This window comes from Haemaphysalis longicornis, unplaced genomic scaffold, assembly GCF_048455015.1.
Source record: "Haemaphysalis longicornis isolate Haplotype H1 unplaced genomic scaffold, Haemaphysalis longicornis Haplotype H1 scaffold_1, whole genome shotgun sequence".
Classification (NCBI taxonomy): Eukaryota; Metazoa; Arthropoda; class Arachnida; order Ixodida; family Ixodidae; genus Haemaphysalis; species Haemaphysalis longicornis.
The window spans coordinates 449,136,188-449,155,523 of NW_027526203.1; the positions used below are offsets into that span (position 1 = coordinate 449,136,188).

At 44.7% G+C, this 19,336-nt stretch overlaps 1 protein-coding gene across 5 annotated transcripts in view; it reads left to right on the plus strand.

Annotated features, from left to right (window-relative positions):
* The first annotated feature begins 1,079 nt into the window (after window positions 1-1,079).
* Window positions 1,080-19,336, plus strand: part of LOC144155968 (uncharacterized) — a 32,555-nt gene continuing 14,298 nt past the window's right edge. The window contains exons 1-7 of one of the 5 annotated variants that reach the window (XM_077687709.1): window positions 1,080-1,207; window positions 1,293-1,326; window positions 1,415-1,578; window positions 6,079-6,193; window positions 8,290-8,397; window positions 8,577-8,685; window positions 17,604-18,318. In XM_077687709.1, the coding sequence (XP_077543835.1) occupies window positions 6,129-6,193; window positions 8,290-8,397; window positions 8,577-8,685; window positions 17,604-18,318 (997 nt within the window). In that variant the 5' untranslated portion in view covers window positions 1,080-1,207; window positions 1,293-1,326; window positions 1,415-1,578; window positions 6,079-6,128. The remainder of the gene's footprint in view (window positions 1,208-1,292; window positions 1,327-1,414; window positions 1,579-6,078; window positions 6,194-8,289; window positions 8,398-8,576; window positions 8,686-17,603; window positions 18,319-19,336) is intronic. The other 4 variants (XM_077687710.1, XM_077687711.1, XM_077687708.1 and 1 more) reach the window with 4 other exon arrangements.

The following is a 19,336-nucleotide window of genomic DNA, read 5'->3' on the forward strand; positions in this document are numbered from 1 at the left end:
GCGAAAAGCAAAAACGCCCGTGTGTACGAGATTTCGGCGCACGATAAAGATCCCCAGGTGGTCAAAATTAATCCGGAGCCCTCCACTACGGCGCGCCTCATCGCCTGCGTTGCGTCGGCGCGTTAAACCCCACAATCAATCAATCAATCAATCAATCAAATTTGACACTAATTGTCAGATGAGCTGTTCGTCGCTAGGCTAAGCTAAATGCACTAAAGCTTGGCTTTGGGCTAGTTGGGCACACATGACACCTTTGGAAACAGCGGGAAAAACTCGGACAGAGAGAGGGCAATCAGACACGAGCGCTCGTGTCTGTTTGCCCTCTCTCTGTCCGAGTTTTTCGCGCTGTTTCCAAAGGTGTTAAGCTAAATACGCCGAATGCCTCGCGCTTTACGGGCACATTTATTTATCGCGATCGTATATGCGGCGACGACAAATTCGCTGCAGACGGCGCGTTTCGTTGTGCGACACCACCGCGCCCTCCCGTTTGAACTTGGCGCCGCTGCGTCCTGGAAGCAGACGACGCGACGGGGCGCATGCGCAGAGAGCAGTGGGGGTGAGATCAAGTACGAAAAACCGCTTTCATGGAAAAGAAGAGATCATTTGGAATCTATAAAGCAGGCAAACAAGAGATTTTGAAAGAGAACTTTTATGACAACAATAAAGTTAGTCCGTTGCTCTTCCAGACCCGGGCAGGCTGCTTGATAACTAGAACTTGCATGAGCAAATATTCGCCCCAGGATGAGACATGTGTGGGATGTGACAGAGGTAACGAAACAATCGACCACGTAGTAACAGAATGCCAAAAGATTCATCCAGCTAGAACTTTGGGGGAAAGTTCTACTTCCTGAGGCACTGGGCTTCGCAGTTGATCTACAGTAGGTATTTCCGAACAGAGGCTAGAGTATTGGTGAAAAAAAGCAAGGAAGAAGTCGATAAAATGTCATCACAGCCAGAGATAGCGGCAGGGCAGAATTAAATAGAAATACGAGCTGTAGGTTACTTAAATTTAATTAAACGCCTAGCGTAAGCGAGACGGCGCATGCCGTCACCCCGATTCAAAGGAGAGGCCCTTGATCATCATCATCATCATTATTGCGACACGCCGAAGTTCCCTGGTTCGCCTGGTTCCCTCGCGCGTCGCGTGCGAACAGCCTCAGCGTGTCAAACAGCGTTTCGCTGCTTTTCTGGGTGTTCTGCGTGTACGGTTAGTTTTGATTTTTGCTCTTACCGTGGGATCAGAAGACATACCCGCGGATCGCGGCTAATATTTTTGTTTTGTTGGTACGCAGGACCCCGGCAAGTAAGAACAACTCTCCCACGACGGTGAGTGGACCATACTTTCCGTGCACGTGTTACCGCTGCAGTTGTGTTCGATTGTTGGCGCTGTGCTTATCATTCGGATCTTTTTCAGTGCTTGCAGAAATACTGTGACGCATTACCCGTGCCAAGCATGGTAGTGTTCACTTGCAGCGCATGTGGCGAATCGCTAAAGAAGAAAGATGTGGAAAAGCACTACTTCACGAAATGTCGCGACTGCAACCTGTTGACATGCATAGACTGTAACAAAGATTTTTGGTAAGTAGTTAACTTTTTTTAGCAATTGATCAGTTGTTTCATCCTCGAAACACATTACCGCGGCTGGCAGGCCCGCTATTTGCGTCGTTTCAAAATTTTCGTGTAATGTACTGTGGTGTGTCCGAAATTTCGCACAAATGAGTCCTTGCTAAGTCGTCACTACTAATAATTCTGTTCTTACATTTCGTACATTCCTTTCTATAAAAAATGCTGGACAGGTTCTACAAAACCAAACTTAGTCGCATGGCAGAACTTAGTCGCGTGACAAACGAGTGGCCAGAGCACAAGAAGACAATACTCGCTTCTCTAATCGATACGTGAGAAGCCGGCATACAGGATTACATTTAATCCAACCACCCTCCCTTTCTGGCCTCCATATCACTTTCCCGCCGTGACCAAGCGTAAAGAGGTCGTGCAGACAAAACACACGTTTGTTTTATTCGAAAGATTTTACATTTTATAGTGCCTCCAGCGCTTATCCAGAAGCAAACCGGGAGAAATTCACTGAGAAATTATTCAGTTTAAGTTAAAATTTTGATTCTCCCACCAAATCGTGTGTTTTCGCGACGTCTGCAATGGCGTTACAAGAACAGGTCGTCAAGCGAAACCTAGTGTACCAGTAAGCGCTAACCACATGGAGCGATTTTTCCAGTGACGCGACGAGCGACGCGACTAGGATCCGCAGTCGCTGATCCGAAGTCGCTCGCCGAGGCAACTACATGACAGCGACGGCTCGAGCGACTGAGGACGGCGATTTCAATGTTGCCGCACTGCGCATAGTAACGCGCTTGGTACGCTGGTTGTTTACAAACATTTTTTTGTTCATTTGTCATAATAAACATAACTAAAAAGTATTACGCCTTTCAACCTTGCTTTTTTCACTTCATTGCATCTCTAAAACTGGTTTGGGTTAGCGATAGCGCGCGCTTTTCCTTCTGCGCCTCGTCTCTCGGCTTCAACATGAACGCCGTGAAGAATTCGCTTTCTTGACGTCGTTTTTGCACACGGGTCTCACCCAGTGTGTGCGGGAGCCTTCTTGCTTCTGCTTCAGAAAGCTTTGCCATGCAAAGCTTTCTTTGCCGCTGCATCGCAAACGCAGTCTGCGCGGATTTTGCGCGCGCGCCAGATCTCCTTCCCGTTCTCTTCCAAAACCGGAGTTGCGTGCTTAAGTAGGGGCTCTCCTATTGGCTAGTCGCTGAGGCCACTTCCGGGAGGCGAGCGACTGTTTCTGGCGACCCAGAACCGAGCGATTCGATGAGCGGCTTGGTCCGCGGCGAAAAGTAGTTCGTCTCTAGTCGCGTCGCTCCCCAAGTCGCTTGCAAAATCGCTCCATGTGGTTAGCGCTTTAGGCTCGGTAGCTGACTGCACAGCCTTGTTTACCGTTAGTCAACTGAGATGGCTCCACAATACTGCGTCAGGCCGTTTTCTGCCTTTGCTTTGTTTTTGACCGTATTTGTACCTGGCTTGTTTTTGCTCAAGTAGAAAATAATAGTTTCGTGAAACATTGTGTTCGCTCGACAAATATGGTCACGTAAGACACCGTCGCTTACACCAATCGGCCAGTGTGGACAACCCCAAAGCGCCACAGGGCTGTGCAGCTAAAGCAAGCATAGTGTGTGCAGTACCAACAGCAGTACGCATCAGTACTTCTATGTTTATGTGTACTTTCGTTACTTCTACTGTTCAGGCCACCATTATTACTGCTATAAAAAGGGTGTTCCCTAAATCTAAGTGCAAGTAGCTCATCCGGCAAGTTTATAAGCCCTGTCTAATTTGTGTTTGCTTTTGCTGGCCTCAGCCAATCGCAGAGCTGGGCATATGACATCATAGGTTCTGTTGTGGGACATGAGCTAGTGGGTCGCATGGCCATTTTACTTTTTCCTAATTAAATAGGTTATTTGAGAGAAGTTTACATTAAAAATGGTGTCAGTATGATTCTAATGAGACAATCTTTCGAATGAACAAAACTTATGTTTTGTCTGCATGGCCCCTTTAAGGCACATATTGTGACTGAGTTAAACATACTACGAGAACAACAAAAACACTCGCAAAACTTCACAGTTGGCGTGACAAGGACTTGGAAAGATTTCTACTCCTGGCTTTCGTTAACACAAGTGTTGGGCTCAATATACATAGTGTTGTTCGTTTTTGGGTAAAACCCGATTGTACCTGTACACCCCGAACATGTTTCAGGAGAATCGGGTTGAACCTGATTTCTCCCCGGCTGAACTTTTTCAAAGTAGTGATCTGCACGATCAAGCACTGACGGTGCGCTGTACTCGACTAGTACTTGCTGGAAGCAAACCCCACAAAGACAGCTTTCCAACTTATTGAGTATTGGCATGACTCTACCAGTCACTACCCCAGGCTGGTAGGTAAATGAAACACTGATGTTGTTGTGCCTAGCTAATGGACGGTGTGATTTTGAGAGAACTTTCTCCAAGCTGAGATACGTTCAACAATCGGACAAGCCTTGAGTGGGTACTGTCATGTTGCGCGTGCAGATGAGAATGTATGCAAACAAGGATGTGTAAAATATGGATGATCAACTTTTTGTGAACAAAATGTTTCATTTCTCAGAAGCTATCAATGCTCTTTACTGTCATCATTACTGATTCATTTCTAAAGAAACGCCAAATTTCCGAAAGTATTGGCTAGAAAACCCTGATGTCCCCCCAATTACCAGCTTGAAGCAAACACCAATTTTAATGCGTTAGAGTTAAGAAGCTCGTGACGCTTTGTGATAAAACAAACTGAGTGTATTACATAGCACGTCTGCAGATTTAACCTAAAAAAAACCCGAATTTCAAGGTGCTTTCACAAAACAAAAAAAATGGTTTCTCCCCGATTATCAGTCCGAAAAATAACGCCTGATTTTTACTCCATGATTTAAAAAAAATTTAAAACCCCAAAACAAACAACCTAAATATCCATAGCTTGCATGTGGCATCATGACAGCCCCTTTCTGGAGTGCTGCTCCGAGCATCCCCAGTGCTGCTCAAGGTAAAAGTGGGAGACAAGCTCACAGCCTTCCATTGTGCAAGCAGTGCTCCAAAATGGCCGCTGCAGTGACTTCGGTGCAATCTATGTAGTGTCAATAGATATTGTAGCATGCAGCAGAAGCTTCGTGCTAAGTATAGTTGCATTGGTTTCAGTCAGTCCGCACTGTGTAGTGCTGCCTGGCAAACAGGACATAGCATAAGGCCACTAAGCTTGCCGTCATTGACAAACCTTGGTTCCCAACAAATGCATTTTATGTTGGCTAGCGTTTTCTCAGCAAGAGTCTTTAGAAGCTTCAGTGCCTATGCAACGTTTGGCCCATGTGCAAGATCTATGACCCTTGTCATAAACTGCACACTTTTGGTTGTCCCTACGCTCTCATAGCACCTGGGGCTAGAATGTGGAACGTTATCCTTCCTTCTGTTCGAACTGCTTCCGAAAGCTGTGCAGGGGATTATCATCACTCGATTCATACAAAAGGGAGGAAGGAAGTTCTTTGGAATCACCAGAGCGTAAACACGTTGTAAAAGAAAGTTTGCAGGGCTAAATTTTGCGTAGTTATTTTTGGCAGCTAAGGAGCTGAATCGGAAAAGGAAAACCTAGGTAAAAAGTATGGGCACTTTAATTTCAGGGTAGTTAGAATATATTATAAGGATGGTTGATGCTATTCAGTAACGCGGTGTAGTTAAATGAGTGCATACCGGTGATTTTTTGTATGTGGGCTTCCACATATTTATTCTCATATTAGTTGAAGTATAAATTGACTTTTAGGGCAAAACAACATGGCTTCTATTGTGGAAAGTGTGTATCTCCCCTCGCAATTTTACTGAATTTATGCCAGTGAATGTGACTGATTTCTTTTGTCCTGTACCATAATGCTGGGCTGTGAGTAAATTCTGTAAGACTGTTCGTAATGCCTTTTTGCCTAGAATTGAGATTGTGTTTGGGTTGTCTTGACTTTACAATAATATTATTTTTGCAGACACTCGTAGCCTTCATTGTTTAGGCAATACGTTTTATAATAAATGCTAGTAACCTTACTAGGATGCTTCAGTGATGTTTTCACCATCAAGCGTAAAAAATGGTGGGGGCGGTTACATGCCAAATCTATATTTAGCCTACTATTAGGCACACCCTAATGGAGAGCTACTGATTAAGTTAGACACCCCGGGAATCCTTAATATGCGCCGAAATCTTGACACCTAAGCATTTGTGTTTTTCACCTTCATTAGAAAAATGGCCAAGATGAAACCCTCCAAGTAACTTAAAATACTGGTATATTTTGGTTATATGCTCCAAGAATGCTCGTGGCTGCTTCGAAGTGGAATTTTTTGCTTTGAGGCCTGCTCAAAAATGTAAAATGCCACTTCCATCATTGGCACTTGCTAATCTACCTACCTTCCTTTGTAGTATTGCTTGCTTTTTTGGGTCTCATGTGTTCGGATAGCTGGGCCATTGGTGTTCTCTAACATGCTTTGTTTTTTTTTAATGCGGCTGTAGGGGCGACGCATACAAGGAACACATCAAATGTGTGACTGAAGCAGAACGCTATGGAGGAAAGGACTTCAAGGCACCGGTGTTCAAAGGGGAAGCCAAACAGCAAGAATGGATTGATGTAAGTTGAGGAAGTCCACTGTTAAAAAGATACTAAAGTGAGTGTTGTGGAATTGCTTGTGAATGTTGTTGTAGGCAAGCTTATACTGGTCTCTCGTATTTTTTTATTTGTTTATAACTTCTGGAGTTGCAAGAAAAGATTCAAAACAAACAGGGCTGAATGCACCTTCGCAGACCATTAGGCAAAACGCTGACCATGACGTATTGCCTGCCAGTTCCGGCATTGGTTGGTCTGAAGGTATTGTTACACTAACACAAGACAAAAAAAGAACTGCTCCAAATGCATTTTGGTGTTGTGTTTATGTACCAAAAATGGTGCATTCGCTTTCCTGAAAATATATTTAGCATAATGACTCCTGTTAACGTTTACACGTACTATTACCATTTGAAGTGTCTCAACAACCGTGGCCCTTGTGACATTGTAGCAAGAAGAGGTTTTGTATAGCTGCCACGATTTCTATGGCTGGTGCAGTGTAGGTGTTGACATCTGCTGGGTTAGTCAGCTCCAAAGTGTTGTTGCAAAGTGTTGTAGCTTGCCCCTCGGCGTACCATCGTCCCGGCATCCCACGCAAGCTTCGAAGAACAAGCGGTTTATATTGTCATAACTGCTCGAAACTTGTGAATTGCTGGCACTTGTCATACATCTCCCCGTTGTTTAGCATAAAGAAAACTGCAGGTACAATTGAGGCAAAATGCATGTATTTAACCGGCAGGCCCCGTGTTCATTTAGTTAGGAATGCTCATTGGGTTGGTTTTTACGATAGCAAGTAGAAAAAAGTGGCAGTGCAAGAAAAAAAATGGAATGTTCCAAACTGCACTGTAAGGTGCCGGCACGTGCGGAATGAAAAGCAAGAAAGCAAAAACAAAACAAAAAAACTTGCTTGCGCTGTTTCAGGCAGGGGGTGCGCCAGCACTGCAAAGGCGGGAAATTTGAAATGAGTTGGACAAACCTCTGTTCAATTTATCAGGAGGAGTGAGACAGGAAATCGAAGAGCGTGATGGGTGGTAGCAGCGAGCGGATAACAGCGCCACAGCCCATTATGGCGAATCACTGCTCTGCACTTTCGACAGCTTTCACGTTGAGTGGAATGGCTTTAACTTTTTTTGAGTACAAGTTTACTGAATGCTATTTTTCCTCTGTAGTATTGTGCACATATACACGCAGTTTTGAACAAACAGCATTTTTAAAGGAGAAAGGCCACCCTGGAAAGCTCATTTTTTATTTTTAAGAAAGTAATATCGAGTTCACCGCACTAACGAATCATTCGCTGCAAAGTCATTGAGGTGGGTACATTAGTTTTTAGGGGTCAAACCAGTTATGAATTTTTCAAGGTGGTTCATTTTGTATTCCTTAGGAAAGACCTGGATAAATCTCCACACACCAAATCTCCAATCTCCAAATCTCCACTGCCACAGGCTGAAATTTGTAATAATTATTCTGGGATAGGTTCCCTAGGAGAAGACAGCTGCCTTTTTTTGTTTTGTTTAAATTGGTGAATTTGTTTTGTTTAAATTGCTTCACCAACAGATTTTAACACAGTATTGAATTTTTGTGTTTTCAGTTAAGACCACATTCATCTCCTTCCGCAGTGTCTGTGATAGCCCGTGTGTTCCGTGATAGCCTGTGATAGGGCCAGTTCTGCGATAGGATCAGTTCTGCGATAGCCTGTGTGTTTTGCTACACCTTTTGCCTTATGATTGTGGATGTGGCCTGGCACATGTAGCTTTTACTGTGCTTGTGCTATCTGTAGTTGTCATGTGCACTATACCTTATAGCTTGATTGAATGGGCCGGTGCCTTTTTTTTTTCTATATCCTTTTGGTTATCTCGGATATGATTGCTGAAAATTTGGGTGGTCGCATGCAGTTGAACCATGTCACGTTGACTGCTCTTTATTTTCACTAAGACATGAGCAGTCTGTACACTGCCTGTGCTGGTTGCACTTCCATGTCAAATAATTTTGCCAAAGAAAAAAGACGGAAGGCATCATTTGGAAATACAAATGAACAGTCGCATTGAATTTGGAAATAAAAACCAAAACGGTAATTATATGTTGCAACAGTTTTTGTTGAAGTCTGAAATATTTGCTTTTTCCAGCTTTTGTCCAACATTACCTCAACACGTGATGTCAGCCCTCGTGTGCGAGAGGTCTTCCAGAAGATGCAGGCCTTCAACAATATACCAAGGAAAGAAAAGCCTTTCAAGGTGAATAAATTTTTATTTCACGTCTGGCACAATGGACATTATTAAGGCAAGATACTGACGGCTATTTTCTCTTTCTTTTATACGAGGTGTATGGAATTTTGTTTGTTTATGAAATATGCATTTTTGGAGACTTTAAGGTTTGTCCAGGAGTCTTATCTTGTTGCTTTTTTTGCACGTAGTTATCGCCTCGTCTCCTGTCTTGTTTTGCCCATTAATTTTACCAGGAATGGCAGAAGGTTTGGTGTGTTCACCAAGTGGCCAAGGCCGAAAGAAATTCAGAGCAAACAAGTAAGCAAGAATTAAATTTTTAACTCTTTCGTGACCGCGCCTATTCAAAATCGTTTAATTTGAGCGATACATTGGGAGCCTCTTTTCGTAGCATTCCAGGTGTTGCTCGAAAAAGTAAAGCTGTTTGGAGTTAGCTCAGAAAATGCCCTTTCAAAATCAGTTTTGTTTTCATTTTTGCAACAAAAACGTGATTTATGACACGCGTTTGCATCACCTGCATGTGGAAGAGGGGGGGTGGTCATCACGCGTCTCTGCTACCAACGAAGAATCATGCTACTCAGAATTCCTCTGCATCAGCATTTGGTTTTTGTTGTCAGGGCACGAACGGTGAATCAGCAAACAATTTTCAATCATCAGGTTTGCACTTTTACAGTAATAATTCCTGAAATTGACGGAAAATGTCAAGCAGTGCCTGTTTGCAAAGCTACTTTTCAGGCAGTTTTATTGCCTTTGTGCGCGTTGTTCTAAGTTGTGTTGTAGTTCTACTTACTACAGGACCAATCGCGAACAGTTTACAACAGTTTCGGTTCCATTTCTGCATTGCGAAATTCATATTTAGCGCTACTACACAGTTACCCAACTTCAAGGCTACCTGTCATGGCGCCTTCAGCGCTCGCGACTGATCCTCGAACAAAGCACGCCGCTCCTGATTTCCCCCCGCCCTAAACAGATTAATGCGATAAGAGTTTCAGATGCAAGTCAAAAGATCACACCCAGTTGCCAGATATTTGTTCCGACGAGGACAGCGCTTCAAACCGGCCTTACACACTGCCAGCTGTTCGCGTTCCCGTTTTGTTTCCATACGAGGGTATCTCTGGGTGCATAGTTGAACTGTCTATTCGGACGGAGTCTCCAATAAGTTTTTGTACTTTTTTACTTCAAAAACGTTAGGTGGCGCTGCCATGGAGGAGGATCGCAGTGCTGATCTTTTTTATCGCGCAACAGCTGCTCAGCCACAGTTTGCAGGGCAGGATTCTAGCGCATCGCACCTCATTCCTGCATGCAAGGCTACAATTGCGAGTCAGAGGATGATATTAAAGCTCAACTTTATGTTTTGAGAGATAACTGACCGTGAACGGCAACAAGCATCAACCACGGAGTTCCGTTTTCAACTTCATGCACGTCTTTCTGCATCGTGTGCTTGTCAAAATATTGTGCTCGCTGTAAATGCAAAGTCAGTCGTTGACAGGATGCCTTACGTTACGTTGGGACAAAATGGTGCCTATGATAATGTCAAACTGCCAGATTTCTTCCAGGGAACCACCCACAATCGCACTTTTTTAAATGGAGGTTGGGCTTCACCGCACGACACGAGCACCATGCGCGCTAACATTTTTTTTATATATCTGACAAACTGTTCTGCGCAAGTCGACATTTTTTCTAGGGCATGTTTTTGAAATGTTTCCCTACAAAATGTATATTCTAATTTTTTCCTAGTATGGGTAGTTTGTTATACACAACTCCTTTTTTTATCATTTTCTTCAACAACCATACAAAAAATTTCATTTTGGTTTTTTTTTTTTCGCAACTATGATTTAAACATTTAAAAAATTGGTGTTATTGGAAAGGCCGTTTAATAATCTGCATTTTGTGTTTCTGTAATTAGTGCCTAACCAACTTTTGTAGCAGACAAAAAATGTTTTCTTGAACCCCTAAAAATCGGGTCAATTTTCTTGCGGTCACGAAAGAGTTAAGCTTAGAGCTGAAAGTCAAGTTTTTTAAAGCTTTGTTTTGAGCTCTGCAGTAGCATGTAGCATGTGTTAACACTGTGTGTACCAGGACTATTAAGTGGTGGTAACGTGTTGTCAAAAGATTTAAGCCGGGCATATAGCCAGGATATTTTTTGAGGGTGGCCCAGAGCTGTGCGTGTATAGGTATATAACATGATGTTAAATAGGTGTGTGTGTATACATATATGTACAGTCTTGGTCAAAAGTTCCCAGGCTGCAGCAACCGTGCTCAAAGCAGCCGTGCTCTGCTATGGCAGCGCTGCCGTCAGCGGCGCTCGCACATGCCTGCTGGTTGCGGGGACAAAGGCGGATGAAAAGGAATATCATTCTTGAGCATGGGACAGCGATAAAGCAAGAACGGCAAGTGTCTATGTGCGCCATTAGTGGCAGTGCCTTAATAGCAGAGCACGGTTGGTCTGAGCAGGGTCGCTGTGGCCTGGGAACTTTTGACCAAGACTGTGTGCATACAAAGCTGTCTATGCATATCTGTGTCTCATCATCATCATCATCAGCCTTCTGGTGTGCACTCACTGAAGGCCTCACTTATAGGCTGTGCTCCTTTCCTGCATCATTCGAATCCATTCTTTGACCCTGAAATTTTTCCATGTCATTGCTTCACTGTGTTCCCTGTCTACCCCAACTTTTTGTTCTGTCCCTCCGCATAAACATTCTGTTGCTCGGATGGCCTGTCGGTTTTCAGTCCTCAGCACCACATGTTTGGCTCAACTCTTCATATTCCTTGCAATTTGAGTGAGGAAATTCGCTAAAATTCTATGAATTGTCCTGTTGGCTGTGCCTGTCTGAAATGATACAAGTTTTCTCCCTAAAAAAGAAATTGGGCACAGAATTACCTCAAGCTGGAGGGCATTTGGAAAATTCAAACCATGGCTTATGCATCATAGGCTTTTATTGGTAAGGTAACTGGATAATGTTTTCAACTCGCTCCAGACTTTTAATTGAAGAGGTCTTGAAGAGAAAATGTATTTGCCTTTGCTTAATTTTATCTGCTTGTGAACAACCTGTTAGGAACGTAAATCTAAAATATCTTCGAAATTCATTGCTTCTAGAATTGAGGAGAAAGACGTCTTTGAAGTGGTCGTTTTTAGGCGCATCTCAAGGGACCATGTGCTACTGTTGGTCAGCAGTACAACTAGTAGTGACATCATGTTAAGGACATTGAAGACATTTTGTATTGATTATACAGTAAAGCTGTAAACCCCATATTTTAAAATGGCGCCCACTTTATTAATTGCCATAAGTTTTCTACCCACATGACCAGTGATACAACCGCTTTAGCTGTCTGGCAGCCATTGTTCATTGACCTACTGGCTGTTTACACACGGTCTGCCTGCAAAAAAAAAAAAAAAAAAAAATACCCCGTGCGAAATTCAAATGGGCAACTGCCGAGCAGTCATGGATGGAAGCCTGATATCATGCTCACTAGACCACAGGCAGGAAAAGCGTGCACAATGGGAAAATGTGGCATAAGAGCCTGTTTTTATTTGAAGTCCAGCCCTCTGGTTTTAGCTTTTTATAATAATACACCCAGAGGTTCAAGCACCAACTCACTGTTGAGGGTGAGCATATCCAACTGACTAAACAATGTTAGTAGTGTTATTTGTCATTGTAAAGCATTCGAACTGGTTGGGTGGAGGTAAAACTCCGTGACACACAGCATCGTCGCTTCTCACTCGTTATTTCCACTCTTGGTGAGTAAAGAAGGGTTGATTTTAATTTCCAACCTCTCGGGTGCTTAGGTTCAAAATGCCAATTTTCTGAAACTATTTTTGCCAAAGTGGAGGGTAAGTGCTTAGAAAAAAAAAATGTGCTAATATTGTTCTAAACTAATTGTGATCACATCAGTACCTTCGAATGTTGGGTGTCACTGCGAAAGTTAGTTGGGGGTTGGTACGTGACATGAATGTTTTTGCTGAAGTTTCATTTTCCTGAAATGGGGATTGAGCACTTGCTTGCAGATTATGGGTGATCTGCAATATTTGCATACATTAAAGGGACACTGAAGTGATTTGTAAACATTGCGGGATTACTAGCGTAAATTGTAGTCCAGAGTCTACAGGCCATGTTTCGACCACTCTGAGTGCGTGTACGTGAATTTATTTAGTAGAAAAATCAATTCGAAATTCCTGTCCTCCTCTCTGCATCCTCGCCCATTTTCTGTGGCGTTTTCGTGTGACGTCAGGAGGAGATGACTTGGCTTGACTGCACTACTGCACGGCTCAGCAACCTTCCGACAGAGTCAGTCGGCCCAGCATTTATGGTACAGCGTTTAGTCCGCCGGCCGCCGACGGGTCGTCGCAATTTGTTCGCTCAGTTGAAACTAAGCCGCAACACGTTTGTGAATGGAAGAATGTGCCTTTCTTTAATTTGTTAGTTTGTACACTGTATCAAGCTCAAAGTCCAGGTCGCTCCACACAAGCGCTGCACAAGTGCACATGCGATGCTTCACTGACTGGTACGCTAGTAGTAAAATCTAAGGCCACTTGAAGGCGGGAGAAGCCAGCGAAGCCAATATAGGTACTAAGGAAACAAAATCAACTGAAACTTTTACCGTACAGCGTCAAACTAGGGAGCAAGAAGCACTATTTTTGCCCTGGGTGAACAAGCACAGCGGTCAGCAGCACGACTACGCATCTGCGAACGCTTTTCTGTCTAAGAAATGCAATTGCTTGACGTGAGATATTGTGAAAATTCGGGGGATGCTTACTGCACGAGCGCTGTGCAACAAATAGTCACCTAAGCTGCTTTAAATGCTAAAACTAAATAAAAGTGTAAACTGGTTATACATTATATACCTCATATTTCTAACGGCGGTAGTGCTGGCCTGTGGCCAAGTGGTCTGGAGCGCTAGGCAAATTATTTTGCAAGTTGCAACTTCGAATCCCCGAGGGTGCGTACTTTTTTTTTTTTGTAAGTTGATTTTTTCGTTTTCAACTGATGGTTTTTTTTATACTGAATTCACCATTTTTGGGGCGTAGCGTTCACTGCTCCATGCGCGAGTTCGCAGAACACGTGCAGACTGACACTGACGCGCTAGCGAGTTCTCGTTGGTGTGCTGTTGCCATAAGCACCGACTGCTTGCGGGCAGTGGGCACGGGCCAGAATCAGCAGACCCCTGGTCTGGTGCGAACTCACTTTTTACGGTACAGGTATGAGTGAGGCAAGCTCCAAAATATGGGGGAAAAGTGCATGGCATTTGAGCGTCTGCGGTGATGCGGAGGGCGTTCACCCACTGCGTAGGCCTCGGATAGTGATTGCTACGATTCCAAGCCGTCCTGGGAGGCTTATCTTAGTCATTTTACAGCCGACAACACGGCAGAAGTGCGGTATGGCGATTATTGAGATATCGAGAATGCCCATACAACGATAACGTTGGATGTCAAGCAGGTTGTTTTAGAGAACCGAAACTGAAACTTGTTTAAATGCTAATCGTGGGCATCGTCCATTCATGGTGCACCTCCTCCCATTGTCACAGCGTTTAGTTGGTGCCGCAGCCACAGACCGCGCATGGTAGTTTTTCTTCTTTTGAGCTTTATAAAATAATTACCGACTTGTCAACCGGATAAACGATGAAAAGTGTGTTAATTTGAGCCAGTCTACGCAGTGCAAGCAAAAACGGGAGCTTGACAAATTCACTTTACTGTCCCTTTAAGCTTTCACAAACATTGGGTTGTTTGCAGTATTCAAGTTGCTATAAAAAGGCCTCTAGTCCTGAGGAACAAGAGACATCTGGGCCCGCTCTCTTGAAGCCCAATAAGGCAGGTGTACTCGCAGTCGAATCTTATTGGTAGACTTATTCAGGGTCTAATCCTCCCGAGGCTATAAGACGCTTTCCAGAAACTTATCAGACCACGAATGAGACTCCAGATAAGAATGGATAAGACTGTGAATAAGCCTGCTCCGAGCAGTCTTGTTCACAGACTTATGCTGATGTGGTCGGTCATTTCGTCATAAAGGTCGACCTCCATGTAGTGAAAAACGAGTGAAGAAGCCGCAGAAGTGGTGAACAACACCCAGCGGCGACCACCCGACTGTTGGCTTCGAACCAATGCCTGTTCAGCAGAGATCTACGCCGCTGGAAAGGCCATCAAGAGAGAGGGCGGATCCACTTTTCTAATGGAGGCGAAAAGCGAAAACACCCGAGTGTTCGAGATTTCGGCGCACGTTAAAGATCCACAGGTGGTCAAAACTAATCCAGAGCCCTCCACTACGGCGCACCTCATCTCCTGTGTAGCGATGACGTGTTAAACCCCACGATCAATGAGAGAGGGTGGAAAGGGTCGGATAAGGGCCGCCGCGCCGTAACAGAGGGTTATTGCGATTGTGTCGCCATTCCCAGTGGCGTGAGTTGCTGCAGCGCTCGTTGCATCCGAGTCTACGACGATGAATCTGAAGCCAATTCGCAACTATCTGATTCACAACGAGACAAAAAGCACAACTCGTCTTGCGACAGAGAGAGACAACGTGGGTACTTTTCACGTCAGCCCAGTGCGTTTCGTGGGCCCATGCTTCGTAACAGATGATCTTTGTTTATGACGTCGTTTATGTGGCTGGGCGGCCGAGGCCCGGCAGCCCGGCCGCTTGAGGTGGCCTACCAGGGATGGCAGTTCATTGTAACATATTCGTGACAGGGCCCAAACACACTGCCTGATGGTCCACATTTCTTGAACTTATCTGATCATGGTTTGAAAGAAACGCTTGCCCAATGCCGGCGGCAGCAACAAGCAGTTTTGCGGCGTATTCCCCTCTTTTCCCTAAAGGGCCCTCTCGTGCACTTCTAGGTACGCGCTGTCCCTATAGACTTCAATAGGAGTGCGCTATAACCTAGCCTGTGCACTTTCGGGAAATTGCACTGGTCTGAATCTCATTTGCGGACTTATTCAAGTCTGTGAATACGACTATACTGCGAATAAGACTGCCAATAAGCACGTTTGTTCAAGCAAGTGGGCCCTGTTCATAGCGAAGCGCCTTTTCTACACATGTTCTGGGGCCAGATGTGCAGAGCAGTTCTGCAACACGTTACAGAATGGTGCTTGCCGCTGAGATTTTAACCATAAGGTGTTCCAAAACTGCTTTGTGAATCCAGGTTGTTAGCACCTTCAAATCTTGAAAGAGTGAACGATGAGGTGGCTGATACTCCTGGGCTGGTCACAAACAATGGCCCAATTTTCTTTTTTGCTATACAGCTGTTTTTTTTCCTCCATTTTTAAAGGTTCTCTTAACTCTTTCGTTACCGCGGGAAATTGACCAATTTTGAAGGGTCTAACAAAACATTTTTTTGTGCTATACATATTGGTTAGGCACACATTGCAGTGACATACAATGCAGATTATTCCACGTGCTTTCCAACGACACCAGTTTTAATAATGTTTTCCAAAATAATGATTCCGAAAAAAATTATCGAATTCGAAATTTTTGTCCACGCGTCGAAGAAAAAAGAAAAAAGTAAGTTGTGTATGATAAACCACCTGTAGTAGAAAAAATTTAGAATATACATTTTGTAGGTAGACATTTCAAAAACCCGTCCTAGAAAAAAAATTGAGTTGCGCAGTACAATTTGTCAGATATAAAAGAAAATGTTAGCCCACGTGGTGCCCGTGCCATGTGGTGAAGCCCAACCTCTATTTCAAGTTTTGCTATTTTGGATAGTTCTCTAGAAGAAATCTGGTTGTTTGACATTATTAAAGGCCCAAATTAGCCTCCACGTGATGTAAAAACACCTTGTCAATGATTATGACTGGCACAATATTGAAGGCAAGCAAGCGATGTGAAAAAATCCGCTTGGAGTTGAGAACCAAACTCTTTGGTGGATGCTTGTTGACGTTCTGATGATCGCTCATCAGTCAGAAGTTTCATTTGCGGCTTATTATCATGTTCTGACTCACTATGGTAGCCCTGCTTGCAGGAATAAGGTACGATGCGCTAGAATCATGCCCAGCAAGCTTTCACCAAGCCGCCGTCGGGCTGTTAAGCGAGTTCAGCACTACGAGCCTACTACATTGCAGCGCCACCTGGCAATTTCGAAAAGAAACAAATACAAGGCTGTTAGAGACTTTGTCAGAATAAACAGTACTACTAGGAAGCGACACTAGACCTCCGGAAATACCCTCGTATGAAACCGAAACTGGCCGGTGAACAGCTGGCGGTGTTCAAGGCCAATTGGAAGCGTTCTCCTCGTCTGAACTGATACCCGACGACTTGGTGTTATCGTTTGACTTTCAGCGGAAGCTCTTATCGCAGAAGCAAGGCGTAGATAAAGTGCAAGCGCGAGCGGCACGCTTGTTTTGAGGAGCAGTAGCGGGCAACAGAGGCGCCATGGCAAATAAGCTTGTAGTTGGGTAACTGCATAGTAGCGCCAAATATGAATTTCGCAATGCGAAAACGAAACCGAAACTGCTGCAAACTGGTTGAAAATGTCAGGCACACTTGCTAGACATGCGGGGGACCATCAGAAATAAGCTTTGGGAGAATAAAGCTGCCCTTTGTCCGAACCAAAGATCATTAGTGAATAGCTGGGGCCATTTTCAAGTAATTATCACCTCTCAACGCTGTCGGGTTACAAAGCTGACCTTATTATTTGGTATTTGACTTGCCAGGAGCCTTTTGACAAAAAAAATATTATGGTAATGCAGCCTAACCACGACCGGCATCCTTTTTTCTCAAGTGCAGCAGCCACGCCCCCTTCGTCAAAAACACGCGCACCTCAGCTCGCAAAAAACGCCGCCAAAAATCTCAATGTCGCCGGAGCGGGAAAATTTAAACTGATTCTAAAAGGGCAGTGCCTAGACTAACTACTGGCCGCATTAGGTGTACGAGAAACGACTACAACATGTCGAAATAGGCAATATAAATCATCGATCACCGGTGATCGATTTGAATAGGCGTGGTAACGAAAGAGTTAAGGGGCAGCTACCTTGTTCCCAAGTTTTCATCTAGTATCTGCTGGCCCCGATAAGCACATTTAGAAAGCAGTTTTTTTAGTCTCGTGCATCCTGTTTTGTTTGAAGTCTGCAATTGAAATGAATGTGCAGTGGTACACCAGCTTCTTATGGTGGGACATGGGACTGTTTTGAGCAGCTGTTAGATTTTTCTGCTCGTGCAGTAGGCTAATTATTGTCGTTCGTTATTCAGGCATGGCACTCATATTTTTCTTCCTCGGTTTTTTGCCAGAACTTCCTGGGATCAAGCATGGGGGTGCGCAACCCGAGCCTGGCTGAGGAAGTGTGGAAGACCATTCAGGAAGCCCTACAGTCGGCCCAAAAATCAAAGCCAGGGAACTCGGGCAAGCAGCAGCCTCCTCAGCAGGGCCAGGACAAGAACGAGAATTCCACAGGAGGTGAGAAGCCACAGAACAACGGGGCCGATGAGGAAAAAGGCGAGCAAGCACAACAGCAGCAGCCAAAGAAGCGCAAATCGGATGGTGCAGAGAGCCAGTTACCTGCAAAAAAGAAGAAGCATCGTCAGGAGAATGGTGTAAACCAGAGCAGCGCTCCAGAGGAGGGTGATGCCCCGAGTGAGGAGGCCACAGAAGGCAAGCAAGCGCAACAGCAGCAGCCAAAGAAGCGCAAATCGGATGGTGCGAAGAGCCAGTTGCCTGCAAAAAAGAAGAAGCATTGTCAGGAGAATGGCGTTGGCCAGGGCAGCGCTCCAGAGGAGGGTGATGCTCCGAGTGAGAAGGCCACAGAAGGCAAGCAAGCGCAACAGCAGCAGCCAAAGAAGCGCAAATCGGATGGTGCGGAGAGTCAGTTGCCTGCAAAAAAGAAGCATTGTCAGGAGAATGGCATTGGCCAGGGCAGCGCTCCAGAGGAGGACCAAGCTGCAAAGAAACCCAAGCTCCAGAAGGAAAACAAGGACGATGCAGCTGAAGAAGCTGAAGATGAGCAAGGTAATACTCACTTGTGCTTTTGGAGCTGGGACGTGCAGTACAAGTTTGAATTTGTCACTGCATGTTCGGCGCAAACCATGGTGCGTAGAGTGCCTCAAGGGGTTCTTCGAGGACTTGCCACATTCCGCGTGTTCTCAGCCTGGGTCTTTCAATGGTTGCAAATTCTCGGAGGCTGTCAGCACTTAACCTTGCTTTTTCCAGCAACAGTGGACAGACAAATTACACATTGGGGCCACAGCCTTGTCTAAACTGAGGATGCAGAACCCCAAAATGATGCGAACCAAAATAATTTATGAAGAGGTTGCAGGGGCCGCAACTTGGGGTGTGGTGAAGCTCTAAAAAATTAATTTTAAATGAGGGTGAAAATCAATTGCATAAAGTATTCGGGGCAAGTTGAGAAATACAGCCTCTGCCGTGGGTTAAGCCGGAGAAGCTTAATTAAGCCTATGAAAATAGGGTATGGGTTCTAATCCCTGGCGTGGCGGTCATGCCAGTAACCACATGTGTGTGCCGCCATGCTGGTGCCTGCGCATCCCCGTAGCTAAGTCAACGTCGTATGCACCGGCTGTGCGTAGCGCAGGCGGCCGTGACTCCTCCATGTCTTCCAGGCTGCCCGTGACACAGTTTGTGGTTTTCTTGTACAAGGCTGGTTTGAGTGGTTCTGTTACGTACACTGTGCTGCATTAACGTTGCTTATACGAAGATAGTGGCTGTTCTGTACATCAGTGTGACAACCTCATGTTGCAATTCAACTCCAATTTCCTTACGAGGGAGAACAAATTGTTCGCAGCTCAAAGGCTGCAAAATGAGCGCCATAGTAGTGCTGTTGTGCGAAAGCGTTTGTGCGGGCAGCAGCCACAACAGTATTGTGTCCTACCAAACTCAAATGCATTACAGTTGAACCCCTTTATAAGAGGCATAGATGTAAGAGACAATCAGGTATAAGAGACACTATTTACCCACATGGTTGGCTTCCCTATCTTTTCCATTAATTTCATTTCTTTTATAACAGACATTG